The sequence below is a fragment of the Typopeltis vanoorti genome, chromosome 25 (assembly GCF_054136105.1).
Source record: "Typopeltis vanoorti isolate ZY-2024b chromosome 25, IOZ_Tvanoo_1.0, whole genome shotgun sequence".
Classification (NCBI taxonomy): domain Eukaryota; kingdom Metazoa; phylum Arthropoda; class Arachnida; order Uropygi; family Thelyphonidae; genus Typopeltis; species Typopeltis vanoorti.
In genome coordinates, this window is record NC_143573.1 from 76,227,765 (window position 1) to 76,243,711 (window position 15,947).

At 34.7% G+C, this 15,947-nt stretch overlaps 2 protein-coding genes and 1 long non-coding RNA gene across 3 annotated transcripts in view; 2 read left to right on the top strand and 1 right to left on the bottom strand.

The window, feature by feature from the left end:
* Positions 1–218: 218 nt before the first annotated feature.
* On the top strand, positions 219–11,802 carry LOC150092859 (tetratricopeptide repeat protein 17-like). The gene is made up of 7 exons (XM_090414301.1): positions 219–236; positions 2,986–3,209; positions 3,320–3,503; positions 3,709–3,786; positions 4,556–4,780; positions 10,307–10,525; positions 11,797–11,802. Exons 1-7 carry the CDS (start codon positions 219–221, stop codon positions 11,800–11,802), a joined length of 954 nt encoding a protein of 317 aa, XP_090270427.1.
* Positions 11,803–14,095: 2,293 nt separating this feature from the next.
* Positions 14,096–15,947, bottom strand: part of LOC150092860 (uncharacterized) — a 235,404-nt gene continuing 233,552 nt past the window's right edge. Inside the window, exon 3 of the long non-coding RNA XR_016550518.1 lies at positions 14,096–14,230. This is a non-coding gene — a long non-coding RNA (uncharacterized LOC150092860). The remainder of the gene's footprint in view (positions 14,231–15,947) is intronic.
* LOC150092861 (tetratricopeptide repeat protein 17-like) overlaps positions 14,145–15,947 on the top strand; it is a 43,025-nt gene continuing 41,222 nt past the window's right edge. The window contains exon 1 of the mRNA XM_090414649.1: positions 14,145–14,251. The gene's annotated coding sequence lies outside the window, so the exon portion shown is untranslated. The remainder of the gene's footprint in view (positions 14,252–15,947) is intronic.

Here is a 15,947-nt window from a genome sequence, read left to right on the forward strand (position 1 = left end):
ATTGCGAAGTGTATACTAAATCCAGTATTTCCTCAGTTAGAACACGCCTAAGCGGAAGGAGACAAACGATTTGCATGAAGGACACTTTTAAATGTTAATACAGTTTAACAAAGTATTATTGCTTAATAATTTACCTGCAGTTAAGCAAATTTCCAGTAAATATATATACATATCTATATCTGTATATTGCTGATTATTTTTCGGGCAAGTGTACAAACATGCACCAATTACAGCGCGTAAGTAGAACTTCTTTTGTTTCAAATATGGAAGTATGACGTCACACCTGGCTCTACAAGCGCGAAACGTTATTGTTATTGCTATTTATGTAGACGGATTAAAGTTATTTAGTAGTTTTCGTATTTCATTCTCGAGTTCATTGGAATGTTAGTTAATCGTTTAAAAAAGACGTTGGTTTAAGAAAAAGAAAAAAAACAAGGAAACTTTATGATGAAACTAAAATGAGTTAGCCAGTGTCATGTAGAAATGGCAGAATTTTTTCTCTCACAAGAGGGCAATTCGTAGCACATATTTGCAGATATCGCTGTAAGAGGATGCACTATGCCGATTTGTAAACCCGTAAATCAAGGAACTCAACCAATTCCAGAAAAAAATAACAAAAATTGTTGAAGAGTTGTTTGCAACTTCCATCAAACAATATTATTTACCTTTGTTATTATTATTTTTTATTCTTATTGTTTTAAAGTTATTATTATTATTTTATTATAAATATGATTGTAATTGGAATTGAAATCGTGATTTCAATTTTGCATCATTCTGGCCGTTCAACAACGCAACTATTCTTCGTTGACTGCTTGATAAAATATTTTATTCTTATTATTCGTTATTTGCTTTGCAAACTGCGAATATAATTTTTATTTTTATTGACAAGACAATTTGAAATGATAATAATAACTCCCCCCCCCCGCTATAATTGTACTTGTTTAGAGCAAATATTCTCCTTTTTAACTCCTAGCGGCGGTTTTGTGCAGGTTAATCGGAGAACTGCTTCTGACAGGTCTCCTACGTCAGTGTTTTGGAGAAGTTGAAGAGCAGGGTCCACTTACCATTCCCACGTGTCTGATGTTATACGAGTAACTTGATACCACCTCATTCTTTGAACAATCGCATTGTGGGAAGAGGGTGGGCGAGGAAAATATATTGTCACGAAATCGACTGACTAATGCGAGCTCAAACGTTTGCTGACCTTAACGTTTTTCCTACACAATAATATAATATAATACTTCAAACTTCGCAACAGCTCAGACAAATAAAAGAACACACACGCCTTCCACCTTTTCCAAGGCCTCGACAACGCAAGACACGAAACGTATCCTCTTTCTTGTTATACTCATCGCTTGCTAACTCCAAAGAAATGGCTGATTTTAAATAAACTCGAACATTGTCGTTAAAATCTTAACTAAACCGTTCTTGACTCCTGAAGGTCGAATATTAAGTGGGAAGGAGAAGAAAAGAAACTGCGAAATGGTTTTGCGCGAATCTCCCAAGAATTATTCGTAAATTTTCTACGTTATCATCCACTCTCAACTTTTTCTACATTGCACTAAATAGGTATACATCATGTGCACTGGTCGAATATAATAATAATAATAATAATACTTATTATTATTATTTAACACCTCACTATGTCTTATATGCATATAATATAAACTTTAAGCAATGGTACTACATTTTCTTTCATGTGACTAAAGAACAGATTCTAATTAAATATTCATAATGTGAAATTAATATAACAGCAAAATAATAACCTTTATTTCTTTGTCTAACTGCGAATTACTGTTGTAGTGCGCAGTTATATAACGAAATATGATTGCATGTTATGGTTTACATTTTCTTGACAAAATCTGATTTTGTCAAGAAATTTTAAGAAGTGTTAATTGTACATACAGAGCATGTACAATTAACACTTCTTATTTCTGTTTATTATTATGTGACACCTCCAGGGAGTCCAAAGACTCATCGAGGGAGAGTGTGCCGACAGCATCGAACAATTCATTCCCTTTCAACTACTAACCGCACTGAAACTTGCTTAACTTTTTGCTGAGCCATTAGTAGTAGAGGCTCTACCGATCGACCAACCTTTGCTAATAATATTTGTTTCGCATACATTTCTTGTTTTATATACGACTAAGTTAAAGTGACGTTTATTTCGTCTCTACGGGGATTAAGTGGACAATTCTGAACGTATTAATTTTTTCATAAATATACATTGCACAGAGAGATTATTATTATCATTCAGGCCATTTACAGTTATACGGTTAACACATAAGAGTGAAAATAAGAGCAATATTAACAACAACCATGATCATGGTGATTATGAGGATTAGTTGATTAAGCCAAAATACTTTTTATTCGAGGAATTATTCTCGATGAATTCGATCTTTTGTGTCCTTTGCTCTAAGTTAATATTATTTCGTCAGTTTTATTCATCAGAACACAGTTTGTTTTTTTAATTCGAGGGCATTAAATCCAGTTTATGAAAAACGACTAAAAAAACTTCGTTCATCCCCCCCCCCCCCCTTAATTATATTGCAGATAGTGTCGTTAAACCCCATCCGAATAGATTGATTTCTCATAAGGGTTCTTTTATAACTCGTTTAATGCTATTCTAATACATCAAGGGGGAAAAAAAAGTGGGGAGAATCAGTAAAACTCTGAGAAATATTACAATGGCAGCAGATTCAGAGATGACCTAAACTAAGAGGCTTTACGCTAATTACATCTGCGGTCTGCCGAAAATTAAAGAAATCGAGGATCAGATAATATAAATATATCCCACGTTTCTTTCATTGTTTTTAAATGAAAACAAAAATGTTTTTTCATCAATTTGAAAAAAAAAAAGGCACAGAATAAATAATCCTGTATAAGGTAAACTCACAGGAGAAGATTAGGCAGTATTGTTTTAAATCTTGTAGAACACAAAGAGATTTCCACACTGTCTTCTCACAGTTATCATTTTCTCGATAGCAGAAGCATAAGTTCCATCAGGAGGAGTCTTTTTTCGACATCATCTCTGCCGAAGTTCCTCCTCTTTACCTTCGGAAGTTGTCTATAGAAGAAGAGAAGTTGCGTTGGCAATATCTTGATTCTAATTGGCCTTCTAAAGACGAGTGCCAGTCTATTGCGAATTCGTTCCCTCAACTATCTGACTTTCCCACTATTGTTTTACCAGCAGCTAACAAAGGCTTCGTGTAAGTGTTTCGTCACCTAGTAATCAGAAAAATAAATAAAATCTACTACTTTATTATTAAATAATTTAATTAAAATATCTTGCTTTGTTAATCATAATATTTTTATATAGAATTTCGACAATTCTGGGCGAAAAGCAACGACTTGGTCCACTGGATGAACATCGGTTGCCATGGTATCCTCCAGTGTGTGAACGTCTGGCAGATGTGAAAAATGTTAAATTTATCGATAGCCTGCCATCCCTGATAGAAAGAGACAAGTTAAAAGCCAAAGTAAACAATCCCGCTATGAGAAAGGTAACACTAGAGTGTGCTTGTCAATTTGTTTTTAATGTAATTTTAATTTCTAGATTATTAACAGATTTTTATACGACTCCAATCTTTCTAACAAAGCCTAACATTTAAATGGTAGTCATATAATTTATATAACATAAATATTTGCATCGTTTTATTCTGATTATATTCCATCATGATGTAAATCCAATTATTGATCCTATTTCAGATTTTGCTGCAAGAAGTTGGAACAGACACTCTCAAAGAGGAGGAAATTGGACAAAGAATTCTCACGGCCTTAGAAATGGTAAATTGGTTTGTTATACCTTCTTATGTGGATTCATTTGATTTACAATTTCTCTCTCTTTTTTGGGATACTAAACGATGGCTAGCTGGCCTAATGGTTGCATAGATTTCGTTGCCTCAGACGATGGCCAAGTTTGAAGCTTTGATATTTTTCATTAAAATATATTAGTCATTATAATTACTTAAAACTGTTAGAATTTTAAAATATTATGTTCAATTCTGTTTATCTGTAGGATAGATCAGCTATCCTACAGGTAAAACTCTGAAATGTTGCTATTATGAAATGAAATATATGATCTTTAGTCGAAACATTTGACCCATCAAATGTTTCCTGAACATTTGATGGGTCCTTCTTGATTCCTGAACTGAGTTCTAACCCATTGCGGGTTAGAACTCAGTTCAGGATTCAAGAAGCCTTTATTACCAAGTCATGTACGGAGATGAAGGGATTTCGCCTGAAAAAAAAAATCGGTTTTTCATCTTGAAAAATAAATAAACCAGTAAAGAAATTGCGTTGCCTTATAGCGTTGGCTTCGACAATACCAAGAAGCTCACAGCATAGCCATGCGCTTCATATGAAAAGACATTTTGTTCTTGGGACTTTTGATCCTTGCAAAAATAATCTAGAAAAATGAAACACTGGATTAAAAACTTAAGTTCTATTCAGTCATCCAAATTAATTTCATTAAAATAAGAAAATATATTTATCTTTATAAGAAATTGGTTTTTTACAAGTTTCTTAAGCTCTTTTTATATTTTTCTCTTGATAGAAAATTGGACCTGCCTGGTTGCTTTACAACATGGCTGCCATCTACTGGAGAGCACAAGGAAATATTTTAAGCACTATTGAGTGCTTAAGAAGAGCTTTGTATTTCGTTCCTGTCCATTATAGCGATTTAGTGCTGATCAACTTGGCGTCAACACTTTTTGATTTAGGAAAAGTAGAAGAATCTTTGTTTGCCGTACAGAAAGCCCTTCGAGTCAACCAACACGAGGTAGACAATATTTTACTCTCCTTTGACATGGGCATGATTGATATGACCATTTGAACAATAAGAATTTTTTTTTTTTTTTATTAAATAGAGTTCATTGAAATTATTCCAAATCCGACTCCTCGTTCCTATAAAGTTCTCACTTGTTGAAACCGCGAAGTCTGCGTTTTGTAGTATGAAAGTCTCGAACCAGTGACCCTGAGAAATCGTTGCACATGCGCAGTGCATAAACAATCCGTCCTTTTCGAGAATATAATTTAGCAAGTTCCTTAATTAATTCACGTCATAAAAATCTTGCGAGATAACCTTATCTACTAATTAACATATTAGCCTAAACACTTATTAAAACATTTCAGTTTACTTTTCCGAAATGAAGAATTCTTAATAAAAATGCGGCTGTTCTCCGTGTCGTCTACCAGAGGAGGGTAAACTCCATTAGAACCTCATTACGGAATGTACGGGCGATGTAAAGAATGTCACTAGTAAAGCTAAATTAGCGAAATAATTAATTCATTCAGAAGGAAATACATTCTCATAAATTCTTTAAATATTTCACGTGCACAAGCAATTTCTGGATACATTTCTTAAGTTTTCGTCTTCCACGAGTGGAGCCAAATATTAATGTAAGAAGTGAGCTGACGAGTAGCAGTTTAGAATCGTTATATGCGAACAAAGAATATTAATTTTCAAGTTCAAAGAAAATTATCTTAATATAGCAATTCAAATAACATTAAAATGTTGGAATATTTAATGATTTAATTTATTATTTTATTTATTTATTTATTCAGGCTATTCTATGAACATGAATAGGTCGTTAAAGGTGTTTATCAAAGAATTGTGAAATACGTGAAAAACGTATTTCGCACCTCTTTCTTTATGAAATATTTTTATACATGTAATTGGTAAACTACATTTTATTCATTTAACTAATCGGTCAGTATATTCAATACGCCTATCTAATTGCGAGTAGTACCTTATCTGGTTTTAGTCCTCAGAAAAGCTTCACTTCAGACTCTTTAAGGTTAAGATTTATTAAACAGCTTCACCTCTTTGCACCAAAGAGGTGAAGCTGTTTAATAAATCTTAACCCGATCAAGTACTGAAAAGCCCACTTATAGTCTTGGAACTAATCCTAATCCTGTCGCCTCCTCTTTAAGAGGGTTGCAGCTGATGAACAGTCCACTTCCATGTCTCTCTATCTCTTGCTTCTGTAAGATTCTTCCCCGTCCAATCTTTGATGTTGTCTTTCCATTGCAGTGGGGATCTTCCTCTTCCTCTCCTTCCCTCCACCATTCCCTGCAATACTATTCTGGGAAGCTCTCCAGAAGAACCCCTCATCAAATGTCCTGCAAACGCTATTTTTCTTCTTTGGATACTAGCCATGGTCTCTTTTCATTTTGAATCTTTTAAGAACCTCTTCATCGCTCACCCTTTCAGTGCAGCTGATACGATCCATTTTTCTCAAGCACCCCATTTCAAATGCATTCAATCGGTCACCCATCTCCTTATTGATCGTCCAGGACTCGCATCCATACCTCCCCACGCTCCAGATGATTGTCTTGAGGATTTTTACTTTTAACTGTTTGTTCAGATTTCTGTTTCCTAATATTTGGACATCCAGCCTCATCAATGAAACTGACACTCAATGGGAAAAATATTGATCAAGTGTCAAGATATAAATATCTTGGTTGCTGGCTTAATGAACAGTGGGATCCAGAAATAGATATAAAGACAAGGATTGAAGTTGCACGGCAGTCCTTCATGAAAATGAGAACACTATTCTGCAATAAAGACCTAAACATGGAAGTCAGATGCCGAATGCTGAAATGTTACTTGTGGTCTATTCTGCTCTATGGAGTTGAAACATGGACATTGAAGGCGACAACCATCAAGAAAATCGAAGCCTTTGAGATGTGGCTATACAGAAGAATGCTAAAGATATCATGGACAGAAAAAATTACCAATGAAGATGTCTTAAAATCCATTGGCAAAGCTAAACATCTTGTACAAATAATCAAGAAACGAAAAACATCATATCTTGGACACATCATGAGAAACAGCAAATACCAACTTCTACAAACTATTTTGGTAGGAAGAATTGATGGCAAAGGAACTAGAGGAAGAAAAAGAATATCATGGTTTGACAACATCAAGACGTGGACAGGAAAGAGCAGTGCACAACTGCTCAGATTAGCACAAGAGCGCAGTTTGTTCGCCAAGATGGTCGCTGACCTTCGATAGAAGGTAGCACAATAAGAAGAAGAATATTTGGAAAAATGGATATATTTGGGAAAATGCTGCTTTTTTTTTTTAATTCTGTTCTTAATTTGGTAATTAGATTTACTGTCTTCTGTTATCCGACTTCCAAGGTATTCAAAACTTTTTGCATTTTCTATTCTTTGTCCGTTCAAAGTGATTTCCATCCCATCATTTCCTTTCCTTGAAATCTTCATCACTTTTGTCTTCTGAATGTTTATTTTCATTTTATGTCTCTCATTTCCAGTCCTGCTCAGTCTGTTCAAAATTCTTTGCAAGCCTTTCTCTGTTTCGCTCATAAGTACAATGTTATCTGCATGTCCGTTTATCTTTATTCCATCCTTCAGATCTTCCAAGGCTTCCCTTATCATCCATTCACTATAGACATTAAAAAGGAGTGGGGACATACCACACCCTTTCTTATGGGATCCATTCAGTATCCTCACCTTCAAATCTGACCCTGGCTTCTTGAGTGTTGTATATTCTAAACAAAATTCTCATACTATTTTATCTATTCCTATTTTATGCAAAATATCAAATAAAACAGAGTAATTAACATTATTGAAAGCTTTTTCGTAATCCACAAAGCAGAGATATAAATCTTATAATATAATATAAGGAACTATTCCAGAATAAGTTACGAATTTCTAGGCCCACGACCTGCCCAAATTGGTTTTTATAACAATGATTTTAGGATAAGATGGTTAGTCGTATCTTATTATCTTGGAAGAGAGGGAAAAGAAAAAACCTCCCACTTCGTATGCGGCAGGCTAACTCAACTTCCACTGAAAGTCCCCGACGAAAGTTCTTTGCCTAATTGGGATTCAAATCCTTATCTCTTTACGACCAAGAAATAACTTAGATTGGAATACCATCTTTCCAATACGGTGGCTCTCTTCAGGTAGCCTGCGTCGAGTGTTAATGCGCATTATTCTGCTGATGGTATTCCTGTCAGATGGGTAAACTGCAAGGATGAAAAACTGGATGCACCTCTTCTAGGACAACCGTCAGATATGATAGATTGTGGCTTTCTTTCGGTCGTTTTGCCAGCATTATTAGTGAGCCTAATATGTGTTAAGAAAACCAGTTATAGTGAGAACTGCATAGACCTATAGATATCACTAACAGACTTCTTTGTTGCCATCTGGAAAGATGATACCATTGATACAGATGTCGCCAAACTTTTTCCTCGCCATAAATATGAAATAAGGCTGGGAATTCGTAGTATCGGGCGACCTTTCATGGGGTATCCACTGTAGATCTCTTGTGCTGTTGTCCTCCTGCCCGCTTGTTTTCAGCTGAGAGCACTGAAATTACGTGAAGTAATCAGTTGCTGTAACCGATTCGTCACAGGATCTAAAGGGTTTAACATTTTCTCGGAAAACCGCAGTTAGTTGAATCGCACTACCATTTTCCTGCCTGTCAGAAAGCACGATTCTAGTAATTTTTTGTTGCTTTTAATTATCAAGCCGACCTACCATCGGTTGAATACTTTCTGGTTATAGACCGTTTGTATATATCCTAAATGGGTGTTTAAGAAATTCACCGAAAACAATTTATTCAACGACATTGACCGAACTGCAATTTACTGAAAATTAATGAAATCACAATAGTTAGCCGAAGGAAAAAACAGTTCATAGAACAACAGTCAACCAAAGGGGGGGGGGGGGGAAACAGTTCATAGAACAACAGTCAACCGAGGGGGGGGAAACAGTTCATAGAACAACAGTCAACCGAGGGGGGGAAACAGTTCATAGAACAACAGTCAACCGAGGGGGGGGGGAACAGTTCATAGAACAACAGTCAACCGAGGGGGGGGGGGAAACAGTTCATAGAACAACAGTTAACCGAAGGGGAAAAAAGTTCATAGAACGACAGTTAACCGAAAAATTAATTCATAGGAAGTTTACCGAAAAACATGCATTGATCTGCAGTTAACTGAAAACATGCTTCATCGAAAGACAAGTCATAGAAAAATCTATAAATCACAATTCATTGAACAATTATAATTGATCGAATGAACAGGTCTTGAAAAATGAATTATAAGGCAATTTCATGAAAAGAGGAAGCGATGTGAGAGATAAAGTAAAATGTACCCATAATAAAAAGTATTTATATCAAGCAACAGCGTTTATTTGATGTAGTTTGTTCTGTGTAACGTACAATTAAAGTATCAATATTAATAATAATATTCTTATAATTATTTTCGATGTTCAGTTGACAAAATTAGTGAGAAAATAGCTCGTACGTACTTTGTTTCGGGAATAAAATGAAAAAAAAAATAAGAAAAAAAATACGGACTTCGGAATCGGTATTGGAAATCCATATTAAAATATGTCGAGCTATTTCTATTTTCAGTCTACGGAATACAAGGCGAAAGCATGTCAAAACGATAACTCTGTCCTGACTCAGTGAAGTTTATTAATTTTTTGGATTTCGGAAATGGCAAGAAGTTATGCACGTGGCGCAATTTTGTAGTATGTTCATTTTCGTTGGAAAAATTTCACAACAATTTAGATCTAATATTAATAATTAGACTCTGGCAGAATAGAATTTGATTACTTTTTATTGTTTTTATGGCTATTTAGCCTATTTTTGTTTTATTACTTAAAAAAAAAATCTCGACTAAAACGTATAGGATCTAATTTTGATTGGACCATGTATAGTGGAAAACTGGGCCAAACGTAATTTTAGGTATAGAATGCATAACTGAAAACAAGTTGGTGAATAGAATGCATAACTGGAAATAAATGCATAACAAGTTGGTGAATAGAATGCATAACTGGAAAACAAGTTGGGAAAACAACATGATGAATTGCTATCTATTCCTATGCTGTAGTAGCAGTATGCTGATCACCTACTCGTGTGATCTGCATTTTAGGTAATGTTATCGAAAACTTTGAAGGAGCATTTAGCAGAAAGTAACGGTCTTGATGAGTTATGAAAGGAATTAATGTTTTGCATTGTTAGATCAGTTGGATGATTAAAAACTTCCTAATTTAATACTGACAAAAATGTTCCATGTTTATTTGAACTTCTGTCGTGCTCTATCTCGCATATAAAGCTGTACTTTTATAAAAATTTGCAGAGTTCCCCCTTTGATCTTAAACCGCTCTGTATTTATTCATTAAGTTACGTAATTCGTATATTTCATTGATCGTAATGAATAGTATGTAATGTTTGCAATGTAAAGTACTGGATGTAATGTAGCATGTAATATATTATTGCATTATCGTGCAAGTTCAAGAAAACATTTTTTTTGTTATCATTCAGCCTCTCACTCACTTTTTTGCCGCAAATATATACGCCATTAAAGGAAATTTCAGCGGAGCAATCCATCACTATCGAAAATCTCTACAGATGGAACCTTTGAACTCAGAAGTACTGAGTTTTTACAAATCCGTATCCTGCTATCAGAGACATCGCAGTGATCTAAAAGAAGGGCAGGATAACAGACAACAGGTGTGTTTTCCTTCGGACGACTCTGATATGGTGAGTTTCAATTTGCGTGTCTTTTTTCATGAATTAAATAGCCAAATAGGTTTTCAATTTTATCATCATATTAGCCCTTTATTGTGTTATAAACAGTTCTGGTTGTGTACTTGACGTGCTTAAGCTACTTCCCCTCTTCTTTCTTCATCTATTGACCGTCTGTGTTATGCCTAATCCTGGTCATTTGTCCTCCGCTTTTCCGTTTGTTTTGGTTGCAACGTAATTTTGCAGCGACAACAGCATTTATCACAGTCCACATTTTAAGCACTGTCCCATCCAAGTACTTTGTCTTAATTCAATGGAGATTTGTGATCTTCAACACTGACATCTTAACGAACATTTTTCGCTTACTATGATGCAAACATCGTGTCTATCTGAAAAGCTGCATCACTGATTATTGAATTAATTGTTATTTTACCAAAAAAGTAATTAATAATAAAATTAATTACAGATTAACGGTGAGATTAATGCTATTTGACTTAACCATTCTAGTCTCTATATTTCTACTAGTCATAATATACTAATTTAATAATAATATATTAATGCCTAATTATATGTTAATCAATAGCGGTTATGATTTCTATTGTGATATCCCTTTCCGAACACTGTCTAATGTACGGAAGAAATTATAGCCACTGGAAGAAATTTTCATATCACGTGTAAAATGTAAAACTCATATCACATAATGGTATAACACTTTGATATTTTTCGTGCTTGCGTTGTTCTTTGTTTTGTGCTGCTCGTTATCTGAAAGAAAACTCGGAGTTTTCAGGATATTCTTTTGCCCATCTGTTAGAGTAAGCCTCCTTATAATGCTGTATTACTGTTTCCTCTAGTCCGCACGGTTAGTCTAGTGGCTTCGCAACCGTATGCCTGGATAAGGAGTGTCCTCGGTTCGATTCCCGTCGCCGACGTGAGGAGCCTTAAGGATCTTCCATAGCCAAGTTAGCCCGGCGTAGACAGCAGGGTTTTTCCACCCAGTTTATCTGGGATTGTTCATCCCGCAAGCAGGCAAACCAGCCTCATGAACACCCGGATCTACAGCCATAAATACTTAACCCTCCCATGAGAGGGCTTAACTTGCCCCAATAGGGACGGGGGAAGAAAGGGAGGAAACTCCATATGAATAAATAAATAAACTGTTTCCTCTTATGCTTGTTTGTAGCTTGTTGTGCTTTCAATGTGAGTCTTCAAACCGTTGACATTTATATTTTCTAGCACTCCTTTATATTTATTATGTTTATATTTACTATAAAACATTATATTTATAGTTTTAAGTTCATTTTCTTCTCGGAGAGGATTTCTTGCACGTAATTTCAGATTTAGTTTTCTCATATTTTCTTGATCCAAATTACTGCTATTTATTTTAAACTGCTTAGAGACCTCGGAATTTTGTAATTTAATGATAGCAAATTGTCCGTTTACTGTGATTTTCTCTTTCTATTTTATTGAATCAATAACTGCATCGACATAATTATTTAGGTGATTATTTGATCGAATATCAGAACTCCTTTTATTCCCTGCATCTAATAACATTTTCCAGCACAGTCGGATGATGACAATTTGATCTATTTGATTATGTGTTTTTCCATCCGGTTGGGAAATGGTGCCACCTCTTACCAAATTACTTATCACCTAATAACACCGAAGCTGTGCTCGCCCATTATGCTCCCTAGTCCGTCATTATTTGTACCAACTTTAACATTAAATTCAGCTAGGTACTTTCTTTACCACGTGTCATCATCGCCTTATCAGGTAGACTATAAAGCTATCATTTTTACGGCTATTTTCCTGCTTTCGTTTAGGAGTGCCCCTGTTTTTAATGTCATTGGCTTTTTACTCAAGAATTCTTAAGGCATTACGGATGTAGTATAGAGACAAATATATGCATAATAATAGAGGAAGAAAATTCGCACATACCTCTTTTAGATGTTGTTGGCTGTTTTCTTTCTGCGATGGGCATACTTCTACTGTTTTGATGTTAAAAGGAGGTGGGGTGGGGGCTTAGGCAATGTGGGAGAATTAATTCGAAAAAAAAACCAGTTTTTTTATATAATATATAAATATTATTATTAAGGGTGGGCGGGGCGCTTTTTTGGAGGGGGAAGAGATGAAAAAAGGGTTCTGAAAATAGAAATTATTTTTTTTGACGAGGGGAAGGGGTGAGGGTCTCATAAACCCTTCCCCTTCCTCAAAAAAATAATTTCTATTTTCAGAACCCTTTTTTCATCTCTTCCCCCTCCAAAAAAGCGCCCTCCCACCCTTAATAATAATATTTATATATTATATAAAAAAACGGGTTTTTTCAAATTAATTCTCCCACATTGTCTCACTTTTTCCAAAAAACCTCCTTCTTTCAACATCTTTTGATGTTGAAAGAAGGAGGTTTTTTGCCCATCGCAGAAAGAAGACAGCCAACAACATCCAAAAGAGGTATGTGCGAATTTTCTTCCTCTATTATTCTGCATATATTTGTCTCTATAATACATCCGTAATGCCTTAAGAATTCTTGAGTAAAAAGCCAATGACATTAAAAAAGGGGCACTCCTAAACGAAAGCAGAATAAATAGCCGTAAAAATAATAGTTTTTAAGGGGAGTAACATGGTATTTTCCAAGAAATAATACCTGTACACTATAAAGCTTTTCTTTTTATTCAAAGATGCATTCGATTAAAGCACAGTACATGACAACTCTTAGCCTTCTGAATTTAGTTTTACGAAATAAATTTTCGGAACGAATACTGTTATTATTCGTTCCGAAACTGGTTTCCGTTCGATCCTTGTTGGAATAAATCTTTTGCTCACTAGGATTCCGTTTCCATATTGGTGTGTATCCGTTATACTAGGCGTCCTGAACGACCACATTTCCATTGGGACACTTTGTTGTACCAGTACCATTCCATCTTGCTTCATTATTATAGTTTTCCTGTCTCTTTCCTTACTTGTTCTAATTTGCCTGTTTGATAGAGGAATTAAACATTCTAGTGAGCAATTTGCATCCTAATTTTCCAAGCTTATGTCTCGTCTTAGGAATCTGTCTGATGCATTTATTTGTTAGCCCACACACAGTTCTTATTCTGGTGGCTGGTTGCTAACTTTTTACGGCATTTAGCCACGCATTTAATTCATAAGCATATCCTCTCATAAATGCTATGCTTATACCTACTTGTTCGGTTACGAAGCCTCTTTAGTTATAATAAATTCAAAGAAGGGTGTTGATGCGTAATTTTATGAATTCGAAGATAATAATGTAACGTATCAACATCCTTAGAACCCGTATTTTATTATACAGCTTAATATTTTATGTCACAGTTGTCACAGATTACAGTCACAGTTTCGCACTATAATATACCGTGTTCTACACTCTTCGATAATTGCATTCGTCTAAATAATTATAATTACAGGAATCCGAAACCAACGTTTATCCAATAGATAACTTATCGAATGAAGAGTGTGGCTGCGATGAGCAAGGCGATGGTGCTCTTCAAAATATCCCTTCTGAGACTGATGACGAATCGCAGAGTGACTGGGATTTTGAGGAGGAGGAGGAGGAGGAGGAGTGTGTAGGACCCTTGTGCATTCCAGAAGAGCCAGAGTTGGAAAAGAAATGGGTAATCATTTCCAGCGTAGATAATCCTGAATTCAATGAAGAAGACGAAGAAGCGACACTTCCAGATCCTGGATGCAAACCTGGAGAGGACTGTTCTAAATGGAGATTAGAAATAGGTAAATCCATTAAGAATTTATTTCAACAGGACTTATGAGTAATTTTGTTTTTATTTTTATTACTGATATTTATTATATGTGGGTTATATGTTTTCCTCTATACGGTGCTCACGATGACCCAGTTGGTCATCGTGAGCACCGTATATTTGTAACTAAGTTAAATCAGTTATATTTGTAACTAAGTTAAATCATGCCTTAAAGGGATTGAAACGCAAGAATGTTGTACTAGTGGGTGATATTAATTTGGAGTTATACAAGAATAATAGAAGAATATAAAATATATTATCTTCGCATGGATTTCCTGCATGCATAGATACGTAATACGAGAGATGCGAACAATTCATCAAGTTGTACTGATCACGCATCTTGTTTTTGTTTTTTTTATCTTAGCAATAAAACAGATCATCACTCTATACTAAACATCGAAACTAGCATAAATTATAATACATTTGAGAAACGTATAAGAAATTATCAATTACAACATAATGATCTCTTAAATGTAAATCAACTATATGAGGAATTCATCAAAATGATTAAATATGCAGATAACCAATCACAATACGATAAGTTATATGATAAACATAGGAAGTAAAGGAAAAAATAAAGTACGCAAAAGAATCCTGTAATAAAATATCTTTCTTGTGTGAAAGATAAACGTTTTGTATAAAATAGAAAACACGTGAATTCCCAGTGGGCGGTGATGTGTACAGCCTTATTAACGAAATGAATAAATTCTTTATTAACTACGGTAGTGATGATTTTGATCCTACAGACAGGGCAAAGTATGTAAGTCGCCTCCCATGGATTAAGAATTCAATCTATTAGCAGTAAATGAGGATGAAGTAAAGAATGTAGTAATCGGATTTAAAAAAGGGTTAAAATGGGTCATAATAATATAAATGTCCATACATATTATAATTAAACATAAGTTAAAGTTCTTTACACATATTATAAATAATTATTTTGGATACGGGGAATTTACAGAACATTTAAAGGTTGCTTCAGTTCTTCCGTTATTTAAAGGAAGTAATACAAATGAAATCGGAAATTACAGACCCATATCAATATTATCTACAGTCTCAAAGGATATTGAAATCTTAATGAAACAACGATTAAATATCTACCTAAACTCCATAATTCTTTACTCCCCTAATCCAGTACGAGATCAGATCCGGACTTAATATGGAAAAAGCGTTATTGGAGTTTCGCAAAACAGTTTATAAACAGAGGAATGTACTCGGCATCCGTTTTTCTTGATATATCTAAAACGTTCAACTGTGTGCATCGCGACTTTCTCCTTTTGAAAATGTCTAGTATGGCATTAGAGGTGTTACAAATGATTGGGTCAGATCTTATTTAAATAACAGAAAACAATACATTAGCTATTGGGACCTTCAACAGTGCAGCAAAAATAATGAAATACGGATTCCTCAAGGTTCGGTGCTTGCACCTATCCTATTTTAATACATGTACAAACTTTCTGGCAAAATGATATCAAGTATATCTTCGATGTCTGTGTGCTGGTCCGTTCATCGATAGAAGGGCTCTTTTTTTTTTTTTTTTTTCATTTTTACATTCTAAAGCTAAATTGTTTTCAGTGTAGATTTACTCTATTTTTTCATAATAATTTTACGTTAATGCTATAACATATAATGGACTTTTCGATAACTGCAGACCACCTTTGGGGAATTTTTCT